Genomic DNA, 24,715 nt, shown 5'->3' with positions numbered 1-24,715 from the left:
TAGCTCTGGCAGCCCCTAAATATTCAACCTGAGCCATCTTAACAAATTTAAAAGAAATCTATGCTGTCATGCTTCAAACCAAGTTTGATAGGATTCTGACTAGCAGTTTCAGAGTTTAGCACATTAAAGTACAATGTACAATAGTGAAACAACATGTCCTTTGCCAAGAAAGAGAGAGATATGCTGATAATGCTTTTAGTTATTTGCAACTTTGTATCAACTAAAAGGAAGATTCTGTAAGAGACATTGGTTTTTATTATTTATTTATTTATTTATATATAGATCTTAACAAAAATGTCAGCAAACTAAAATTTGACCACTTTTGCTCCTTTAGACTTAATTTTCTTTGTCATCTTTTCTTTGTCAACTTCCTCTTGATCTGCACTTGTGCCATCTTCAAGTCTTTCCAGAGTTACGCTTCCAATACCTGCAAGACAAATCACTTAGTCGATGAGTGTGTTGTGGCTATTTTAAAGGGAAGAGTTTGCACTACCAAGATTATATAAGTGAGTTTGAAGACCAGTCTAAGAAAGTAACATTGTCATTGGCCAGTTTTAAGATTCTGCTAAGTATCAGCCAATCAAAAGCTAGTGTTCAGATTCAAACTTCAACCTCATAACCTTTGCCCTACAATTTAGGAGTCTGATACCAAAGAAAGATTAATGGACTACCCATTTCAATGATATAAGTAGACATAAGAAATTATATTTTGTAATTTGTTATCCACTTATGTTTATGTTTTAATAGTAGCTATCACTTCCTTGAAAATCACTAATAAGTAAAGATAAAATTACTCTTTAAATGATGTATTAAGGTTACAGTATAAATATAGCCATTTCAAAAATTGAAATTTTACAGTCTCAGTGTTCTTGTTCTCCGTTGTACCATCAGGGATCATGTTGTCTAACTACATGTAAATAGGCTTTATATTTGCAAAAGTTTTGCTTTTCAAAACACAAAAAAAAATATTATGCATTTACCATATTTTAGTGGCATTATGCGCATCTTACTGCACATAGCGTGTTTTTGGTGAATGTTTTATAAAAGCTATTTTCAGTTTCTGTGCATTTAAATGGCTGCTATACTAACGATAATGCCGCATAAGTATTTGAAGTTGATGCTTAAAAAATAAAGAAATCTGACAAATAAAATAATAGTAATTTTCTTCAATCTTCTATGCAGTGATCTCCCTTACCAATAGATGGAGATTTCTGAAGTTGGAGGGAAGCAACTCCCGCATGCAGTTTGACTTTTCTTAAAAAGACTGCCCCAGGCAAAATAAGAAAAGTCATATTTGGAAAGTTATTATTTTATACTGGTAACCGGAAGAGTTTAGTATGCTATAATTTCCTCCACCCTTTTTAAACACACATCTATTTTAGCTGGATTTTTACTTGAAAAAAGCACACAATTCCACTTCAAACAAGAGGGCCATGATGGCCCTATATCGCTCACCTGAGTACCATTGCTCTTAATGATAAGATCAAGTTTTGATATAGATCACAAAGGCATACACATTAAATATCATCAGGATAAATATTTTCTTGTAACAGTCCCTTTTGACCTATGGGTCACGTACTAGTCAGGGCCAATCTTCATACCAAGTTTGAGGGTCCTAGGCTCAAATGCTGCATTTTTGTGATAGCATGACTATTCCTCACCCTGTAAGACTTAAATAACATTTAAAACCAATCTCATTGAAGCTGACATAAAAAATAAAGGGAGGTAATTCGTCATAAATTCAGTCAATATGTATATAAACCGATTGTCCAAGTCCATGTGATGGCATAAATGAAATACAAGTTGTGTGCAAGTATGATTAAAGCTGATTGCAAAATGTTGTATCTATCGTGTTCACAAGCCAAAAATAGCAAATTTTGGCCCTTTAAGGGGCCATAACTCTTGAACCCATGATGGGATCTGGCCAGTTTTCAAAAGGAACTGCGATATTATGCCAATACAACTTGTGTGCAAGTTTGATTAAGTTTGATTGCAAAATGTGGTCTCTATCGTGTTCACAAGCCAAAAATAGTAAATTTTGGCCCTTTAAGGGGCCATAACTCTGGAACCCATGATGGGATCTGGCCAGTTCTCGAAAGGAACCGAGATATTATGCCAATACAAGTTGTGTGCAAGTTTGATTAAAACTGATTGCAAACTATGGTCTCTATCGTGTTCACAAGAAATTGTGAACGGACGACGGACGGACGATGACAGATGAGCTAAAAATAATATAGAGCAGACCCATGTTTTAAGATACTGGAACACTACAAAGAGGTTATATGCCTGCAGAATAATTTCACCAGGGTGTAGCCCCAATGAATAATATATATGCAGCGTATAACCAATTCGTATTGCAGAAATATATCAAAACACATTCTGGTTCTACTTTAAAATTTCTGATCTAATATTTTTTTATGTAACCAAGAAGTAGAATAGGGAAGCCCCATTTCATGGCATATAATGTCACGCAGAATATAATAAGTTCAGGTGAAGTCAATGTGTAATTGTATTTAACTAATGCGTAACCATGTTTAAACATTGTTCAAGTATGGGAAGTATTTTCCACGTCCTGAGGAATAACTTAGGACAGCAAAGTCATCTACATGCTTAATAAGCAATACAGTGTGTGTATGAATTAAGTGTTACACTGGCCTTATATACCATTTAGATTCTGAGACGTTTTATATAAAGTAGTAGACCAAATGTTTTAGCACTCTTTCTTGTCGTGTTTTAGTGAAAATGTGCATGGATTTTTATTTTCAGGATTTTAGACTTACTATAAATACTGCTTTATATCTTATGTAATTTGGGTCAAAAATTTGAATCTTTTCAAATACTGTAACCTAAATTTTTATGTTGCAAAAGGTTTTTTGTCATGTCTGAAAACTACAAGAGACAGTCTTTAAGCAAAAGCATTAATGCATATGATTATTCTACAAACTGTTGTTCAAATCTTGCAGTCAGTAACATCTTATTTTTTTTAGTAAGATTTTTGCATAATTTTAGTACAAATGGAGATACCTTGTTGTTTTTGAAATTCTGGACAGTCTCGTTGTAGATGTTCAACAGAACCACATTCCTTACAGCAGCCTCCATTTGGGTACAAACCACGAGGGTTGTCTGGACACTTCTGTGACAAATGCCCTGTCTCACCGCAGATAAAACATTTCGCATATGGGAACTCTCCTGCAACAAATTTTATTCTAAAAGTTAACGACAGTAGTTCAAACGGTAACGGGTTGCTTTTATATAGCTTTTCTTTCAAAACATACAACCCTCAAACATTTTATTTCTGTTTACTATTTTATTCTTTAACGCTGCAGAGATAAATTTACTACTTATAAAGACTTCAAATTAAGTGATGCTTTCATTAACAAGAGGACCATGATGGTCCTGAATCGCTCACCTCTTCCCACATGACCCAGTTTTGAGTATGACGTCGTTTTTTCTATTATTTGACATACTGACCTAGTTTTTGAGCTCATGTGACCCAGTTTTGAACTTGACGTAGATATTATCAAGATAAAAATTCTGACCAATTTTCATGAAGATCCATTAAAAAATATGGTCTCTAGAGAGGTCACAAGGTTTTTCTATAATTTGACCTATTGACCTAGTTTTCGAAGGTACGTGACCTTGTTTTGAATTTTTCCTAGATATCATCAAGGTGAACATTCTTACTAATTTTCATGAAGATCTCGTTAAAAATATGGCCTCTAGAGAGGTCACAAGGTTTTTCTATTTTTATACCTACTGGCCTAGTTTTTGACCGCACGTGACCCAGTTTCGAAACTGACCTAGATATCATCAAGGTGAACATTCAGATCAATTTTCATGAAGATCCATTGAAAAATATGGCCTCTAGAGAGGTCAAAAGATTTTAATAATCTTAGACCAACTGACCTAGTTTTTGACCGCAGTTGACCCAGTTTCAAACTTGACCTAGATATCATCAAGATGAACATTCGGACCAACTTCCATACAGATCCCATGAAAAGTATGGCCTCTAGAGATGTCACAAGGTTTTTTTATTATTTGACCTACTGACCCAGTTTTTTAAGGCATGTGACCCAGTTTCAAACTTGACCTAGATATCATCAAGGTGAACATTCTGACCAATTTTTATGGAGATCATTCACAAGTATGGCCTCTAGAGAGGTCACAAGGTTTTTCTATTTTTAGACCTACTGACCTAGTTTTTGACCGCACATGACCCTGTTTTGAACTTGACCTAGATATCATCAAGATGAACATTCAGACCAACTTTCATACAGATCCCATGAAAAATATGGCCTTTAGAGAGGTCACAAGGTTTTTCTATTATTTGACCTACTGACCTAGTTTTTGAAGGCACTTGACCCACTTTCAAACTTGACCTAGATATCATCAACATGAACATTCAGGCCAACTTTCATACAGATCCCATGAAAAATATGGCCTCTAGAGAGGTCACAAGGTTTTTCTATTATTTGACCTACTGACCTAGTTTTTGACGGCATGTGACCTACTTTGAACTGACCTAGATATCATCAAGGTGAACATTCTGACCAATTTTCATGAAGATCTCATGAAATATATGGCCTCTAGAGAGGTCACAAGGTTTTTCTATTTTTAGACCTACTGACCTAGTTTTTGACCGCATGTGACCCAGTTTCAAACTTGACCTAGATATCATCAAGATGAACATTCAGACCAACTTTCATACAGATCCCATGAAATATATGGCCTCTAGAGAGGTCACAAGGTTTTTCTATTTTTAGACCTACTTACCTAGTTTTTGAAGGCACGTGACCCAGTTTCGAACTTGACCTAGATATCATCAAGATGAACATTCTGACCAACTTTCATAAAGATCCCATGAAAAATGTTGCCTCTAGAGTGGTCACAAGCAAAAGTTTACGAACGCACGCAAGGACGCACGACGGACGACGGACACCGCGCGATCACAAAAGCTCACCTTGTCACTTTGTGACAGGTGAGCTTAAAACTAGATGCTTGTTATGAAATTGAATTTTGAAAATCTTTGAGTCATTTAATGCATGGAGGAGACATGAAATACTGTCTATCTATCTTAAAACTTCTATCTTGAACCGAAATGACATTAATACAAGTCCTCTGAAGGAAAACGTTTGTGCCAGTATATATGAAAAATCCGTCAAGGGGTATAAAGTTTATTTGATCTCACTATACAACCATGACCTTGGACTGATGTGACTTAAAGTTGCGTTCTGCACTTTGTCATGTTTTCACCATGTTTTACCCATAGCCTGTATGTTGAAAGCAAATCTCTGACAACTGCATCAGAGAGTCGACTCTTTGGCTCAGTGGTTAGACCATTGCACTAGAACCCGAGCGACCCGGGTTTGAATCCCACCATAGGCAGTTGGGTTTTTTTGTCATAAAATGCTATGCTCTTTGATTTGTTATGCCTAAACCATTGTAAGATGGGGGCTCATCCAGGATACAGACTTTATCTCATGCCAAGAATGGCACTTTCTATGCCAAAATGGTTTACCCATAATCATAAATGATGACTTCTTTGAAGAGGGGATGTGTTACGGTCACTTACGCATAGCCTGTACATTTAAAGCCAATCTCTGACAACTGCGTTAGAGAGTCAACTGTTTGGCTCAGTGGTGAGAACATTGTGGACTAACACCCGAGTGACCCGGGTTCGAATCCCGACACAGGCAGCTGGGATTTTTGTCATAAAATGCTATGCACTTTGATTTGTTACGCCTTAACCATCGTAAGAACATGATTAAGACTAATTTTCATCTTAACAATTGAACACCAATAGCAATACCTGGAGGAAGTTTAACGTTACATCTTTTAACAGTATGTTCCGTGGAGCCACATTTAAAGCATATGTCAGTGCCCTGCTCTACATCTCCTTGTATTTCTGGACATTCTGACAACTTGTGTCCGGTCTCCCGGCAGTTGTAACAGTGCTGAATAATAAAGGGCTCATCTTTAAATGCAAATGAAAAGTTCTCATTACAAGAGTAAATAATTAAAGCCTAACAATCTCTAATATGTAACATGAAACCAAAATCTGTGTGATATGTGTAACTAGTATTTCGTAACTGGTTTAAACACTGACTAATGGTGATCACTTTAACAGTATTCTTGGAATTCTTACTACTGTCCAGTTTTATTGTTTTTCGGTGTAATATTGAAATACATGTCAAAGTGAAATTTCCTTTGTAACTTCACAATGGAAAATATCAAATACATTTTTCACTTAACATAAAACTACAAAATCTGTGGAACTTGGTACAGACGACAAGAAACAAGTGACGTCAAAATTACTTCAACTCTTGAATACCAGATTTTCACTCAAGAAAATACTGCCTCTGGTTTTCACATTGTGAAAGAGACTTTGAGCATATTCAGAAACCATCAAATATCATCTACATTATCATAGGTACAAAACAACTACCAAATATGACAGGAGGACTGGTGTCACAGGATAGACTGCTTAAAGTTAAACCCTGTATTGACCAACAGCTTAAGCAGACAGGACACAGGTCCATATCAACATTCATTTTCTATGTTACATGTAAATTAAAATATATCAGAATGTGTCTTTACAGAGCAAGTACAATGCTGATAAAATTTCTTAAATGTGAGTGGTCACTATTGAGAAGTATATCAGATTAACTAAATGACATTATTTTGCACAAAAGAGAAAATAATTAATAAGCTTTTAAGATACATTTAGCAATTTAATACCAGTTTAGCTTGCGCACCATCTTGTCTTTTCTGCCTACGATGTTCACTTCTCTGTGCTTTCCAATCCTCTTTCTTCTTTTTATCAAACTTCATGAAATTTCGCTTCTTTGGGCCCTTTTGTTGTGCTTTGGGGCATTTGAAAGCCTTGTGTCCTTTCTGTTTACAATTATAACACTGGACCTCTAACTGTTTTCCGTCTCCTGGTTCTGGGCAGTCTGAAACTTTGTGACCTTTTTTATGACAATTGTAGCATTCAAAGTCACTAGGATTCCTTTTGCTTCCTGAAAAATGTTTTGAAGGTCCTTTTGAAAACTTTCCTTTAACATTTTTGTGTTTTGGCTTTTTAAAAGCTTCATTATTCTTCACACCCTTGAGTGGGGACTTGGGAGAATTGGCTTTACTATTATCGTTGTCATTTTTAGCTGTTTCATTTTCGCCTGCTGATTGTGTGGCTTTTTCTCCAGCCTTCATTTCTGTCCACTGGGTCGCATCGTGAGTGCGCTTGTTATTTTGACCATATCGTGCAAATCTTGTCATGCTGTTGATTTACTTGTGAAGCTGAAATAAAGGAGAAAAAATAAACATCAAAATAAACAATCTAACTACAAATGTGTCCATGGGACACGGATGCCCCCACTACATGACATTAAAATGACAATTTTTTCCTAGGTCCAGGGGCCATAACTCCTACAATACTGAATGAATCCAGATGCAAAACCCCAGGTGCACAACTGCACATGTTGACCAACATTCTTGTAAAGTTTTGTGACTCTAGGTCAAATACTTTTGGAGCTACGCGCGACACAACATTAAAATGACCAATTTTTAACTAAGTCAGGGGCCATAACTCCTACATGACTGAATGAATCCGGACGCGAAACCCCAGGTGCACAACTGCACATGCTGACCAACATTCCTGTAAACTTTGGTGGCTCTAGGTCAAATACCTTTGGAGCTACGCACGACACAACATTAAAATGACCAATTTTTAACTAAGTCAGGGGCCATAACTCCTACATGACTGAATGAATCCGGACGCGAAACCCCAGGTGCACAACTGCACATGCTGACCAACATTCCTGTAAACTTTGGTGACTCTAGGTCAAACGCTTTTGGAGCTATGCACGACACATTAAAATGACCAATTTACTAAGTCAGGGGCCGTAACTCCAACACGACTGGATGAATCCGGAAGTGAAACCCAAGGTGCACAACTACACATGCTGACCAACATTCCTGTAAAGTTTTGTGACTCTACGTCAAATACTTTTGGAGCTAGGCGCAACACAACATTCTCGGAAGGACGGACAGACGGAAGGACAGACAAGGGCAAATCTATATGGCCCCCCACAAAGTGGGGGCATAAAACGTATTTTCTATGATGCCCTTAGTGCAAAGATAACATTTCATTCATTCTACAACCTCTATCCAATTTTAAACAGTCCCAAAAATACTGATGCATGCATATTTTGTTTTTATTACATACTCATTCAAAAATCCCGTTACAGTGGAACCTAAAACGTCAATATTATTCCATATTGGCATTCAAATTTCACATCTGATGTGTGATGTCATTTGTGATGTCAGTTTCATGTATGTCGTTGCATTTAAAAGTTCTTTAATGACGATACTTTCAATTTTACCTGGCTAAAGAACAAATTTTTATCATTTAGAGATCTATATATTAATTAGAAGTGTAGTATGTGTATGTAATAAAAAGATTATTAGATTTGTGCCGAGAAATATGCACTCGTTCTTTCGCGGAATGATATTGCGCTCCTAAAGTCACGCAATATTTTCGCTGCAGAACTTGTGCATATTTCTCGATACAAATCTAATAACTTATAATTATTCAATAGGTACATCATATTATTTACAAGGATACAGAGATGAAGATATTGTATTGTGACTGATATATGGTAAAAAAAAATCCAACCAAATTTAAACTGGTTTTGAAGAAAGAACTGGATAAAAAAGTTTGATTTTGTTATGGCAGATTATCCTGCCTTTAAATGGAATTTAGTGGTATGTAAATTAATTCTAATTAATTTTAGACGTCTATTTGTATTTTTATGACTTTTAAAACTGGGCTGATACAATGTCATGGATATAGCATTATTTGATTTTGTTAAAAAAATTTATCTGTTATTTATTATAACATATTTTTCAAAACTAAACTCCAAGTATTATGAAAGATATTCCAAAATTAATGAGTGGATGTTGAAGTTCTGACTAGTATATAACTGAACATATACTAAGTCTTGTACGAACTAGTCATTGAAATACACTAATAATCTCCTAAAGGCAACAAGTAGCCATATATATGCTTTTAACTAGATCATTTTTTCATAACCTCAATACTGGTACAAGACTTTTTTTCCCAGTTGACTACACATTCAAATATTTAACATCAGAATTGTTTGGCATCAAAGTTTTGTTGATTTTGGATCCAAGAAGATGGATATAATTTATAATGGGCATGTTTTGGGTCTTTATGAAAACAAATAAATATCTTTAAACTGTACTAGTTTTGCTAAAGTTTAAATGTATAACAAAAAAAGCATTCAACAGACTATCTACCCAACCTAATTCCAACGTCTCCTAGACATCTATCAGACATCGTGGATATGACATTGGTTCAACGTCGGATTTAGGTCGCCCACGGTACGATATCAGGTGTTTACTGGGTAGTCCAAATAATAGCATATTTCGGGACAGCGTGATAACTTAAGACTGTCGCTGTCTCCGTCACATCCAAACTTATTCTGCATATTTCTATTAGGAAATCCCCAATGAAATCCGTTGGGAATGTTTTCTGGTACATGTACAAAGCATTTGTAATGACTGCATCTCTGATAATGAATTCATGTTGACATTAAGGCCTCACCAAATTAAAAAGTTGTTCATCGGATTTGCCGTTCGTATATTTTCAGAAACACAAAAAAAATATTTTTTTTCGTTTTTGGCTTGCGCTCGCCCCATTGAAAAAAATCAATCCAAAATTTTTTGGTGCGCTACTTTTTACGGACGTAAAAGTGTATAAATGCTTATACTTCCAGTCCCAGATTGTTCTCAAATGGATTTAAATCAAAATAAATACATACTACGCACACATCGTCTATAATAAATCATAATACTTATATTTAGTTGCATTAAAGTTATTTCCCCTTTATGCAGTTACGCCATTTTCTTCAAATGTTTACCAAATTACATACTACAGAAATCGATTTATTTCATTGAAAACTGGATGAAGAAATACTTATTTGTTTGATAACATCAACCTATATTATTTTGGTAAGGGTTAATACTTATTGATGCATGTCACTTATCTGTTTTCTGTTTTTTTCCAGTCCAAATCATCGGCATTTGCATACGAAAGTTGGTGGGGTAAGGAATTTACATTACGAGTTGTTTTCAGGACAGTTTTGATTTTCAAATTTTCCAATCATTTAGTAGACTAATGTTAATGCACGTTAATCTCCATTTCAGACTTTAATTGAGACTTTGTTTCAACAAATTTAATATGTTATGAAAGTTTAAAGTTAGAAAAAAGAGCTGTACATAAGACATCATGCTCGACTTTTCTAAATCAGAGCTTTGCCAGTAAAAGGGGCATAATAGTCAGAAGCTATTAAAGCACAGAGCTATTGGTCATTATATAAAACTTAATTAAAAATATGCTATGTTAAAAAGGGGCATAACTCTGTCTAGATTCAGACTTAAGAGTATTGTTTCTCCTGGTGTAGACTTTGACAGTAAATAACTGTTCTAAGTTTCAAATCAGAAGCTTTAATAGATCTAGCAACACTCACATAGATATTTGATGTATCAAAAACTTTGTAAAGTCAGCTAAGAATGCTACATTTTCATAGCAGTAAATATTCGATTCGATATTTGATTACAGTGTACTGTATGTACTGTATGACAATGTTATTTCCTTTTTTCACGAGTTCGCTTTGTTGTGCGTCTGCGGGTTAGATTTTCTCAATCTCTGGGGACTTACTTTTTAATTTAAAAGGGCTATACATTCTATTTTAAGGTTTTTATTAGTCAGTCGAGAGCCAAATGAAGACAAATATATTTCTTCGCTCTTCGCTCACTCCTGATTTTCTCAAAAACCAAAAAAAAAATGTTTAAATTATTTTTTCGCTCGCCGCCAAAAAGTTTTCAGAAAAAAATCCGATGAACAACTTATCAATTTGGTGTGGCCAAAAGTATAAACTTGCCTTGCTGACATTTTATAAATGTATATTTTGTGTTTTGTTTCTGCAATTTAGTGTCATCAGCAGTCTGCTGTTTATTGAAACCAGTGTCAGGGTAGATATCTCCTCGCACCTGTCACATAATATTTTTGAAGATTTAAGTCTCTTATTTAAAAATACGGATTAAATTCAACCCATTTGAAGTTTCTACATGAATACTAATGTTAAGTTTATTAAAGCAGGTAAGTCTGACCAGTATATTATGACTTTTGGATTTTTTAATGTCTTCGTTAAAATGCAGATACGGTTAAGGCTTAGAGGGATGACAACTATAAAATATCAGATCATAAAATAAGTCATCCTGATAAGCCAAATGAGTAAGGCTATTTACTGAGTAGCTTTGCTGTTCGGTTAAAGTTTTACTTTTAGCGATACATGGTTAGTGTCTACCTACAAATCATAAGGTCTGGATATAGGATACTGTTAGGAGCCTTAGTAATTTCTAGACCTGGTTTACTTCTGTACTGTAGCCTAATTTGAGACAGACAGGAAGACAAATTTATACATACCCGAATATTATTTATCCGAACGCATGCGACTTATGGAATGGTGCAATCTTTGTGTTGCCAGTTCAACTGATTCTAATATCATAAGTTCCAATTAGATAGAAGAGAAAAAAAGGGAATCCTTATATATTAAGTTTCATGTTTAAAATTATATAATAAATAAATTAAATAAAAGTACTGACATGTGCTGGAGTTTTCTCTTCCTACAGACGCTTGAATTTTATTAGTTTTAACTAATGTAGTATTTAAATTTACACTACTATGTTAAGGCACATCTCTTTGATGACTTACAAGTAGGTTAGTCTATTACACTGATCTGTAAACCAGTTAATATGTAGTATAACGAGTGGAAGAGTCTACAAGTAGGTAAAAAAGAACACACTAACTAGGTGGTCGTCTTCAATCTTTGTAAAATTGACAAAATTCCAATGTCTGCAGCACACATCAGGACCCATTTTAGGTGTCTGTGACTTATTGTATTAGGGTATTGTCCGTGTTTATCAAAAAAAGAAAAAAAAAGTGTGGTGCGGGTCGGGGTCGTGGGGAGGGAGGGATGAGTCTTGTAAAATATTTTCAGTCAAACACACAAACTGCAAAATCAACTGAAAATGAGACCCCAGATTGTAGTGGTGGTGTATTATGCCACATTCAGTCATGCTAATATCCATAATGAAAATGCTACCTAAATACCAAGCATAGATCTGTAGAGCAAAAACAACAAACAAACAAAAAGAAAAAAACTATCTTCCATTTTTTCCATGCAGTTTTCCTATATAGTGTCCGTACAACAAATCCACAAGTGTTTCAACAAGACAAAAAAGATTTTCTGCAGGCTCGATTTGATTAAGCATGTTCATGGACGGTATTAGAAATACATGCTAGGTACTGTCCACGCTCACTTGGCCCGGTTTGAACAGAGTTCAACATCTGTACATGTTACAGGTACCAAAAACAATTCAGAGGCATCTGCAGATGTGTTCATTTGGCGATGTACATGGAATCTTCAATGAAACACAGAGTGCATTTCGTTGAAAATAGGTGTTTGGTCAATAATGGGCTTGCTATTAACTACGAAACAATGGACATAACTAAACTTATGCAATACGACGTAGAGACGGACGGACAAAACGTGATGACAGCAGCCTGTAAAATACAGCGATTGACCAAACAGACAAATTATGTCATTTTTATTTCTTATCAATTGTTGAAATAAGGCCAATGGTCAAACTTCCCGGTAAATGAAAATGTAGAGAATAAGAGGAAATAGGATGTACATTTAACAACTTCTTTCCTTTTCGATTTGCAAAACTTACTATCGTAGGAATATAAACATAAAAATCATCTCATGTCATGCATAATGCATTCTATCAGCGGAAACGTGTTATTAAAACGTCCGTTATATATACGAAATTGCAAAACATATGGCAAAAATCAGATCTGTTTACTTTGGATTTCTTTCTAAATATTTTTGACGTAATAATTAACTGACGTATTCCTATAGTTCCTATGTACATTTTTAAGTACTATTCTGATGGATTTTAAGTAAGTTTCTGTCAATATATTAGTGAAAAGGTTTTAATTTTTGATAAGTTTTAGGCCGATTTGGTCACATATATCAAAATAGTTTAACAATATTCATTTTAAGAGTGCATTCAAAATAGTCATCGTACACAGTTATACCTTACTCTTGGATATTCTTCATTTTCTTAGAATTAGTATTAGAATATAGGTTAAAATTTAACAAAACAAATATGTAAAATATGGCGAGCCTATTGAGTTTACTAAGATTATAATCTTCTTTTTTTCAGAGCTTTTACCTGCTGTGCAGCCTGTTTACAAAGATTAATAATATGAAACAAGAAATATCTTTAAAAATGATGGTCGGCGAATTGTAATAAGGAAAGAAGAAAGAAGTTTATGAATTTTTTCATCTAACATTCATCTTTCATCTAACATTTTTCAAATTGCAAAACTAAACACCGCACTTTAACAATTTAAATGGTTCTCTTTTAATTTTTCGCAAAGGTGGTTCCTAATAGGGCCCAAGTTCCTATATAAATAAATTTGGAAGAGGACCTTATAATGATGCTACAGACCAAGTATGACAAAGATCCAGCAAGCTGTTCATGAGACGCTGTATAAAGGCATTTCTAGTTTTAGCTCTAGCAGCCCCTAAAAGGGGTCAAATGTCCCAGCTGAACAAAGTTGGCTGCTGGCCTAATAAAGATGCTACAAATCAAGTTTGATTAGAATACATGAGAAAAAATCAGTTAAAGGATTTTTTTTATTTATTATTTTTATTTATTTCTAAAATAGGCCAACTGATCCCGCTTTAACAAATGCATATTCGCTATTCATGAATCTTTGGACAATGACGTCACACCTATAAAAAAGTGAAGGTCAAGCAAAACATACAATTGTAATTATTTCAATATTTCTGTTTCATAAGCAAAGTTTGACCGTAGTCATATCACATAGATAAACTGTATGCAGCGTACCTTTATTTCATTGTAATGGGATTCAGTCATTATATAGCATATATATAATGAAACAGATTTCAAATAAGTTCAATATTTGCATACGATACTAAAGAAAAATATTCATATATAATAAATCAGTTAAATAATTTATAACAAATATATCAAAGCAAACAAGTACTCATTTTAATATGCAATATGAATAAGTCGCAAAAGCAAGAAACCTTTTCATATACAGACGACAATTGTAACAAGGAAAATATTTTAAAAAGCACTTCTCTACATAAAAGACTCTTATCACACCCTTATTCATGTGATACGCAGACCGTATTCAGCTCTTTCTTTAATTTGATATATGTTGGTATTTGAATAGGTTTTTATCATATTTATTAAACTTACTTATCATTTTGAGATATATCAATATTCTTGCTAAATATACTGAGCCAAATTTAGCTTTAAAACTGTGAACAGCGTCGTTTAGGATAAACGCTTTGTCTACATTTCAGTCAGCGTAGCACAATCAACAGAGTGAAAGAAATTGACACTCTCGTCCAATCAGGCAGAGTGTTGCATAAATCTTCCATTTTGATAAATTATCTATAATGCGTTATCAAGGAGTTTGATTTGCAAACTGAAGTCACGTGGCATAGGAAACGAAAACGAATTTAGACGGCGTCGCCGAAAAAATTAGCTTTCGGTCAATGTGACAATGTCCACATTCAAAAGTTGACTACTTTGTGATGTGTGGCTTTGACTTATTTGCTGTGGGGCCTCCGTGGCCGAGTGTTTAAGGCCGCTGACTTCGAATCACTTTCCCCTTACTGATGTAGGCTTGAGCCTCACTCGGGGAATTGAATTCTTTATGTGATGAAGCCATCGGAAGGTCGGTGCTTCTACTCTGGTGCCCGCACCTGTGGTCTTCCTCCAACATCAAAGCTGGAAAGTTGCCATATGACCTATTATTGTGTTGGTGCAACGTTAATCCCCCCTCCTCTCCCCCCATACACAAACTTATTTGCTGTGCTTCCTAAGATTCTACTATGATACATGTATTATCTTCCTAGTGTTTGATAGTTCACACTAAGTCAAATGATTTGCAACCGCCAATACATATTTCTTAAAATTACTTATTTAAAAACGTTTTCTCAAGACTTTGACAGCATTTCTTGACATATTTAACCTTTCCCCATGTTTTTTTCTGATAATATGGCATACATAACAGTATTCATTCATGGTAACTGCTGGGCATTATATGTCTGTACATTTGTTTTAGTATCAGAAAATTCAAAATAAATGTCAGGATATCGATCTTTTCAACATCTAAATAGAACAGCCAAAAAGACCCGTTGACGTTCAGTTGTAATTCACCTTCCGATTAAAATACAGCTCCTGTTTTTTTTTATTTAGAATATCGTTAATTTCAGTGTGAAATCATGCGTGTCGATTAAATTTTGTTCTTTACAGTCAGAAAAAATAGTTTAAGCTATAATTTATTTTCTTTTTCTTTTGACTTTTTTGTGTCCAATTTTGAAAGAATATTTCGAACGACGTCATTTTGTTCAGATTTATTTCTTCTGTGAATGACATATCAGATTGCGCGTGCAATCTCGCGGAAAGGGCTGTCCTGGATATTGTTACACCAATGTTGTTTATACGAAACTTAACGCTTTTTCTGTCGATACAAAACGTATAGTGAATGTAAATAGTTGTTAATAAAGCGCACATAATCATGTGTGTGTCTTTTAAAATCTATTTATAGTCGACACCAGTAACCCATACCGTCTACTTATCCAGAAGAATGTTAGTAATTTTAAGTTCGAATATAGTTCATAATACAGAAGACGCTCGAAATCCTGAGGCTTCCCTGGTTCTTTAATGTACCAAGTATAAAGCACGCATACACAGGAATGTTATCGGGATGTTGGTCAATGTAGCTCTAGTTGGAGTGGGCTCGAACTCAAGATCCCTGGGTTAGTCGTCAGACTGTATTTGCACGATTATATGCCAACTAATGGCATCGGTACCTTATTGGAAGAACTTGGAAGAAAGGGAAGTGTTACCACTAGACCATTGCGTCTGCCATTTGCATACACATGACAACTGATCCGTATAACCTTCTAATTTCAACAGTTTTAACATGAACGCTTTATGGATTGCAACAAGTTTAACAAGTCTGTTGCACATTTCATTACCTCTCATGGACAGACTCAATCAAACAGAGTCTGCTATTATTCTTCTTGGTTGCATTCTTTGCTTCCAAAGGATCTTATTACAGTTTTTATTAATATAATTGCTGCTTTTATGTAAAGGTTTAGACTACTAAAAGTATTCTTTGATGTTTTTGAAAGCCAAAATTGAGTGGTACTAATGTACAGGTGATCTTTATTCACAGGTTAAAATCGACTAAAAAGTTCATTTTGAAAAAAAAGTGTGTTTTTTCACAGTTGATCTTAATCAAAGGTTTGTCTGTGTTTAAGTCATATGACGTTATTGGTGCATAGTACATTTGTATCATTGTCATGGAACTAAGCGTTTATCAGTCAAGGTCAACGTACTTCAACGTAATGACCTAATATACTGACTTATCAGTTTCTTATCAACACATGACATTCTATCCAGTTAGTAATACTAAAAACAATGGAACTTATATCTTACATTGTATTCGCATTTCTCCTAGTTGTTAGAGGTGAGAATTTCAGAATTTACAGAATTATGTAGCAATATCAGCTTCAGTATAGCACTTGATTACCTTAATAATGAGCGTCTATTCATCATTTCTAAAAGTTTCTTGGTTATTTTCAGAAACTTAATCTAGTACTCCAATCTGTCTGGAATACCCAGTGGTAATGAACTCAAGAACTGGGAGCTTCGAATATATTTTACAAACATTTTAATGAGCGCCTGACTCAATAAATATACCGCATTCCTGAAATAGTTTATAAATCAAACCTTGAAAAACGGCTGTTCAGATTCAAGTCTAATGAAATACTATTCGATCACAGAAATAGAATTTAAAAACTTTTAAGGGCATTTTCGGGAGCTGTTAGTGCGCAACCTGTCGCGCAGTTGCCAGTCTGTTACTTACTGATTCTCCTTTTGGATTATAGTTGCGGACGGTATCGGACTGTTCGAGTAAATCGAATGAAAATGTTTCAGCAGGCAAAACCCAAAAAAGCCGGTTTGAAAATATTTAACGGAAAGGCAAATTTAATGAAAAACAGAGATGCCCGTTTACAAGTAAAAATACTAGAAAGTAACTTGAAAATACAGAATCTGCTTGTTACTGTTTATTTTTTTATATCAGTCAAAATCTGAGTATTTTATCTAAATAACTGAGGGAAAGTATACCTTGATTTTTATGTGTTCGATCTTTTGTGTTTGATGTAATTAAGCTACTTACACAGCAAAAAAAAAGGAAAAATGTTGTCGGACGAAATAAAAGTTATGATTAAAATTGTGATTTTGTTGCATATTTAGTATATTGTACGGGAAATTTTCTCGGATATAAAAATGAAAAAAAAAAACATGTTTATTTTGGAATGTACGTAATTATTTGTATAAATCATGTACATGTAATATCATATGCACGGAAGTAAAAATTCTAGATTTTCTTTTAAAATTTAATTTGTCATGAAAAATAATTTATAGTTTGCTTCAATTCTTCTTTACTATTTTAAAATGGTTATTGATTTGACATTTGTGGTTACAATTACCCTATTGATCGTTAGACTTGACAGAGTAAGTATACAAAACTCCAGGAAATGTTCTTAATATTGATTATAATATAAAATGTGTATCATATTTTCAGAAAAGAAATAAAAAAGCAGATAATACTTTGTAGCAAGTATTATACAATAAGCTTCCTTCGAAACGCTGTTTTTTCGTTGTTTTTTTTTTGTTGTTGTTGTTTTTTTGTAATTTATAGGAATGCTTTTAGAAGAATCACATGGCAGCTTATAATTTTATAGCAATGACTACTCGTACTAAATAGATTTTCATCTATTTTAGGGAGGACATTATTCTAACTTAAAAGTCGTTGTTTGGCAGTGGCTATTCATATTTGATTTTCCAAGAATATCACAAATTTTGAAACATTAGTAACGTGGTGGTATACTCATTTTTGATCCCATCATAAGTTATTTTCAGAATTTAAATTATGTTATTTTTCCATGTTAATTAAAAAAACATAGTGATAATTAGGAATGCATTTTTCTGATGCCAGCTAAGTAACATAAACACTGGTAATGGTCCATTCTGTTCTATCTATCGAACTAGTTATTACGAGTTGTGAATAGAAATATATCAAGTTTTAAATGTTCAAAGTGAGTGGTACATGTTTGGATGGCTTTGAACACCATGGCACCCAGTGTTACAAGATCGCTGCACTCGAGGCAAGCTGGATGGAGGCTAAGGTATGCTTTAATAATGCAATACATGGAAAATGTTTTAGTTATCCAATGATTTTCATAAAGTAATTCATGAAGGGTATCCACAGAGTACTGGACTCAAAAATGCGTAAAAAAAGGAAATATATATTACCCATTTAATATAGTATTGATCAATAACAAAAAGTCACTCTACATTTTTGCAGTTGAAATATCATCAGTTGATGTGAACGTACATACATGTAACATTGTCCGGTCATGCAAAATTATGACAGGTCAGAGAACCATCTACATTTTCAATTTCTTATGTGCAGATGTATTGTCGGTTGCTAGGAAGCGAATTGGCAATCATAGATGATTCTACGGAGGAATCAACTGTTGAGGGAATGTTGACAAAATTGCACGGTAAGCTTTTGCAGCGTTATTGTCAGTTTAGAACGACAGTATTCAAAATTATTACATACTCATTTATAAACTCCGATGAGTTACAGTGGAACCAGAAACGTCAATATTTTTCTATATTGACGTTCAAATTTCATATCGGGTGCCTGGCGTCATTTGTGACGTCAGTTTCATGCATGTCGTCGTGTTTAAGCGTTCTTTAACGACGATATTTTCAATCTACTCTAATTACAAAAACAAATTTAAATCATTTATATATTAATTATGAATGTAGAAATCTAGTATGTGTATGTAATAAAACGATTATTAGATTTGCATCGAGAAATATTCACTCGTTCTTTGGCGGAATGATATTGCGCTCCTATAGTCGCGCAATATTTCCGCTGCAGAACTCGTGCATATTTCTCGATACAAAACTAATACCGGTAATCTATAAACATAGTGCACATTTTCTCTAATTACTGTTTTGTTGAATATTGTAATCCCTGATAGTTGTGTTTAGTAGATCGATCATAAAATATTGTTGCTCAGCTTGAGCTAATAACATAAATGCCGATCTATTTGACAGATTGAAACTTGATTAAGAAGGCTTGATGGGCATTACACATGTACTATGATTAGAAGTCGAATAAATCTTTTCAAGGATCGCATATTGATGAAGATTATTGGATATCTGGTACTGATATCATCAACGAGAATGACTGGAGATGGATGACAAGTGATGGAACCAGCATTCCGTTCAACTACACTCACTGGGGGACGGGGAAACCAGACAATTTGGGAGGTAACGAGAACTGTTTGGTCATTCATTTCCGTAAAGGACGTACATCCTGGAATGACAACGTTTGTAACGCCCTCCATAGCTTTATATGCGAAACAAGGTAGGTACATAGTGTTTGCTCTCATCAGTAAAAAAATGCTACTAATTATAAGCAATCTAGAAGTTTGTTGTTTCTTCAACTTTTCTTAATCGGATAATGTGTTCTGAAAGAAATCAAAATCAGTATGCAGGCTATTAATTCAGAGGATGGTATATATTACTTCATTAAAGGTGGATAATCAGATTTTGGCCATGTAACGAATTTGTTCGAAACTTTAGCATCTGATCATTTACACTCATTTATGTTAAATTAACACTGAATACAAATTAGATTTTCACAGGATGTATTTTTAAAATTTTTATTTTCCTATCCTGGTTGCCCAACCAAGACAGAGTTATTTTATCATAAGTATAAATTTGATAAACATACTTTGCCTAAGGAAATGTATAAATATTAGACATATTGTAATATATTTGTAAAATATTTGCATTAAAAATTATGTATTTAGATGGTATTCATTAGAAACGCAAGTTTGAAAAATTGTTATTACCTCCCTTTGCCTATCTTGGTTGCGCAACCAAGATAGATTGGAAATAAATGAATTCAGAAGCTACACACAGCTTTTAAACTTGCATTTTGGTTCAGATTGTTCAATAGTTGATATATCTATCAAATGCAGATGTAAAACTAGACATTGTATCGAAATATAAAGAAATACCCAGCTTTTTATATACTTTCATATTAAAGGGGAGTAATTACAAAATTTTATAAAAAGAATAAAATATACATTTCAAATAGGAATCTAACTCTATGTAATCGGTCTTTTTGTTCCTTAAATAATTCTCTGCCAGAATATACAAAAAGTAAAAAATGTCATTAAATGTTGTTTAAATGTGATTGACCACCTTTAAACTTAATATGATATCAAGATATTTAGTTATCTAAGACGTCCTTCAGCAAGAGCACTGATGTGCGAAGCAATGTACGCCCTAAACATTCGTAGGGCAGAGCATACTTAAGTCATTGAACAGAAACTAACTTGGTAACAGATGGACTGACAACCAGCACCATTACATAAAACACACATTAAAGTGACATTGCCTTTGACCGCAAACATTTGTGTTTTTCATACCAATGGCCATTATGACCTTGACCTTTGATCTAGTTAACTAAAAATTAATAGAGATCAACTATTGCCCGTGTGCAATGTATCTGCAAAGTTTAAAGATCGTACTTCAAACAGTGTCGTGCTTTTGAAAAAAAAACTGTATCGTATTAACTGTAACTGTGACCTTAACCTTTGGCCCATTGACCTCAAAGTCAAAATGGGTCATTTTCTGCATAATGGCAATGTTCCTGCTAAGTCTGTGCATCGTATATCAAAGGACAGTCTGTATTCAGATAATATGTCTTATTCAAAGGAGTTAAGTTCTGATACATTCAAATTTTGTATAACAGTGCATCTTTTCTTCTCAATACATACAAGATAATTAGGGCTTAGAGAGTGAAAGCGAATTGTAAATATTAAAAAAATCTTGTCGGTAGCCAGACTAGGCAAGGTGTTCTGAAGTAATTTTTATCACATGTTTGACGTCGTGGAAGTGAAATAAAGCCATTACATCAATTTGATAATACACTAGTATAATAAAGCTTTGACGTGGCGCCGTTTACTTATAGGAGACGTTGGTCGAATTTACTTGGTCTGTAATAGGTAAAGAAATAAGAAATTTTCATGTTTCAACAGGAAAAGCTTACATTTCATAAAAAGAATATTACATTTGTGTTTTTCCACATTTAAACGAGTTGAATAAAATTTATAAAATGCTCGGCAGAGCCTCTTATTTTATCATTTCATTCAACTCGTTTCAGTATGACAAGACACTCATGTAATATCCTCTATTTGTACTAGTTGCCAATGAGACCTTGACCTTTGACCTTCTGGCCCCAAGTCAGTTAGGGTCATCCACTGCACATGAGCCTAGTACATATGAAGATCATTCTTAAGTTTCTGAAATAAGGTGCTAAAAGATGGACAGACAAATGGATGGACAGATGGACGGACAGCCAGTGTTATTACATACGTCAATTCTGGCATAAAAAAGTGATTATAAAGTTTCTCTTACAGTCTTAAAATTGCTGTTTTTACTATTGCTGATATGAAAAACTAAATTAGTTTATCTTTTAAGCATTTTCTTCATTACGATATACCATTCATTACCGTAAAATATAAACATACATTACTGCAAAAGATAAATTGCAGCAGCATTGTTCTTGTAACATTTTTACTCTTAAATTTCAGATATTACACGGAAACTGGTGAAATAGTTGGATGAATAGGACTGCAAGTTACTCGTTCAAACAACTGTAATTTATTTAAAACTAATTTACAAGAATAAACGTGAAAAGTTGAGTTACTGTAATTCATGAACCGTTGTATAATAAACAAGGTAAATACATGTAATTACTCTCCCACGCATCGGTCGAATATTACAATACATTTCCATATCTGAGAAGTAACGGTAGTGGATACGCAACGCTGGTAAAGGAGAAGTAACGGTAGTGGATACTCAACGCTGGTAAAGGAGCGTAACATGTAATCTGCGCAAGACATTATTAGAGGAGTCTGACTAACTGCTCAATGATCATGACCATGTTTTAGAAAGGTTTGCATAAATTTAGACAAAATGTATGTTTTGAGTACAAGAACTACCTAGACAGAAAACCTTTGTTTGCTTGGTTAGGTCAGCAAGATTTACCACAACATTGTTTAAAATATTGTTAACTCCATGCTTAAAGACCTCTTTGTTCAAAATGAGAGCAGTGCTAGTTACTCAAGAAAATGATTATCTTTCGCGTTTATAAAGAAAATTTCGTTTTTTTGGAAAGTATTTCAACATTTTATCATTGGATCTGGTCGATCTTTTTTTTAAGTCCAAATGCACGAATCACAAATACTAGTAACCTATTGAAAAATGAAAATCGTATAAATTTTGTAAACTGTGCAACGAAATTACTTCAGGGGATGAATTACATCATCCTTTAAAGTGTAATCACTTTTAGTTAAGAAAAGGAAATATTTAAAGGAGAACAATTATAAAAATCTAAATGCTTTCAAAGTTTTCCCAATTAATGAATAGTAATGACAAAACAATATTAAATTGTCTGGGATCACGTTCATGACTTCTCATATGACACCAGAACTGGTTTTTCAAGGAAGCGGACTCTGGGTGTGGTTCAAATAAGCTTGAAGCTTTCGACACAATCGAGCTAAAATAAATTAGTATAAACTAATATGCATAAACCTGTACAATATAAAATCAGATTTTATAATATTTTCCTATATTCCTTAATAAATTGCTTGATATGATATGCATTCGTATACCTTTCTATGACAACTCCCAGCTACTGGGCCGAAAAACCGATGGCTCGAAGATATGTCCACGGAGTCGGCGAGTTCGAACGAACGGATTTAAACTATTATATTTTGTACTACCCACTTTTGTCAAACTAACTGTTTTAAGTCAAATGACCTTAGCTTGGGAGGATGCTATATTTAAATAAAGATTTCTTTTGCTACTAGCATACGTAAGTACCATGCGCACTTGTGACAATGTTTGTAAAGCCATTTCTTTGTTATTGAACAACATATATGTCTTGTTTGAGATGTATCGTTAGGACAGGAGATTGATTTTCATATTCCCATTATTGTGTTTAGCTGCATTCTATACTTTTGAAGGATCTTTTTTTTATAGATTTTATTTAATAATACGTCACGCTATGTGAATGATTTTTGGTTGCGGGTTTATCCCGCTACCAAAGTTAAGTGTATTTCTGACAATCATGTAGCATCTTTATTTGATTCCAAATCACATCCATGTTCATGTGCTACACAAAGTAGTCCCATTCATGAACAATGCGGATGAATTATCAATGATCAAGCAGTTCTTATTCATCCTCTATCCATTCACACTGGCCATTTAGATTATATAAGATCTGTCAATGATTAGGTATTACAGCCTATGATTACATCACTGACTTCCAGCTGTTCATGTAAGGTCAAGCAGAGTTTATCTTAGATATGAGGCACATTAGTATTTGTATCTTATACATGTATATTTATAGATTGGCATTTAAAATGAAAATAACTCTAGCAAAACCCGCAACCACCAGACATGTCAAGGCTTTGATTTTAATAGGGATAATTAGTTTTTGTTAAAATGATTTGATGTTTTTGTCACCGAAAGCTCAAGTTAAATAAAACTAATATTATGATACTATATTGCTGTTTTTGGATTACATATCTCTATTATTATAACAGTATACAAACTAAAACTAATAATAACTGATATGACTTTAGTTTTAGTGTCGTTAATCGTCATCGTCTAGATGGGATGTACACCGCATAACATCTTAATTCCAACTGCGTCTTTTTTTTTATTTTGAATTTATATTAAAAAATATTGATGTTTATTCTGCATTGAAAATTCTATACTTTTTTATATCAATTTTTTAAAATCTCATTGTTCATAGGCTAGAATTAACGATCTTTGGTTATAAAGTCTAAATTATGAAAAAAATCTTAATATTTCAAAAGTACTTCTAGCTATGGAGACCTTAGGAATGATGTGTAACTTACATCTGGATCTTGGAAAGTGAACCCAAAAGTTAAAAAAATATGTTACAGAAACTTAGTTTAAACAGAACATTAATTGTATTGAGCTGTTGGTAACAACTAGGTCTTCCATTTCATCAGGAGACAGCATGGCGCTGACGTTTTAAAAAAAAGTCATGTAGACGTTGGAAGGGAAACTTGCAAATGCAGTTTACCCTACCAAGTGTACATCTAGTTCTCTACGCATCTGCAACGACCGTCAGCATAGAGCTGACTTCCAGAACACTCTTCGTGATGAAACCCTCCAGTATGCAGATAATAGCAATCACCTAGGCGTGGTAGTTAGTGGGTACTTGCAATGGAAGACGCAAAACAACCCTGCCACCAAACGAAAAACATGCATTGTGTTTTGTAAGGAGAATCCTCTCAAGCTGCACCTACCTTGAGGTTAAAGCATACGTCTACATAACAATTGTCAGATCCTCACTTGATCATGGAAATCGTTAAGTACG

General features: G+C 34.0%; 2 protein-coding genes across 3 annotated transcripts; one reads left to right on the top strand and one right to left on the bottom strand.

Annotated features, from left to right (window-relative positions):
* Nucleotides 1-246: 246 nt before the first annotated feature.
* Nucleotides 247-11,730, bottom strand: LOC123523053 (zinc finger CCHC domain-containing protein 9-like). 2 transcript variants are annotated; one of them, XM_045300653.2, is made up of 5 exons: nt 11,689-11,730; nt 6,739-7,296; nt 5,810-5,954; nt 3,025-3,189; nt 247-427 (listed from the first exon to the last, which is right to left on the bottom strand). In XM_045300653.2, exons 2-5 carry the CDS (start codon nt 7,273-7,275, stop codon nt 306-308), a joined length of 969 nt encoding a protein of 322 aa, XP_045156588.2. In that variant the 5' UTR covers nt 7,276-7,296; nt 11,689-11,730; the 3' UTR covers nt 247-305. The 2 variants fall into 2 exon arrangements, with proteins under 2 accessions (XP_045156588.2, XP_045156587.2); XM_045300652.2 differs by lacking the exon at nt 11,689-11,730 and adding an exon at nt 11,510-11,595.
* Nucleotides 11,731-16,528: 4,798 nt separating this feature from the next.
* LOC123565866 (perlucin-like) lies at nt 16,529-22,001 on the top strand. The gene is made up of 5 exons (XM_045359639.2): nt 16,529-16,669; nt 18,307-18,395; nt 18,683-18,773; nt 19,414-19,651; nt 21,891-22,001. Exons 1-5 carry the CDS (start codon nt 16,621-16,623, stop codon nt 21,922-21,924), a joined length of 501 nt encoding a protein of 166 aa, XP_045215574.2. The 5' UTR covers nt 16,529-16,620; the 3' UTR covers nt 21,925-22,001.
* Nucleotides 22,002-24,715: the final 2,714 nt, after the last annotated feature.

Source organism: Mercenaria mercenaria, chromosome 8 (genome assembly GCF_021730395.1).
Source record: "Mercenaria mercenaria strain notata chromosome 8, MADL_Memer_1, whole genome shotgun sequence".
Lineage (NCBI taxonomy): Eukaryota > Metazoa > Mollusca > Bivalvia > Venerida > Veneridae > Mercenaria > Mercenaria mercenaria.
This window is presented reverse-complemented; position numbering and strand designations above follow the sequence as displayed.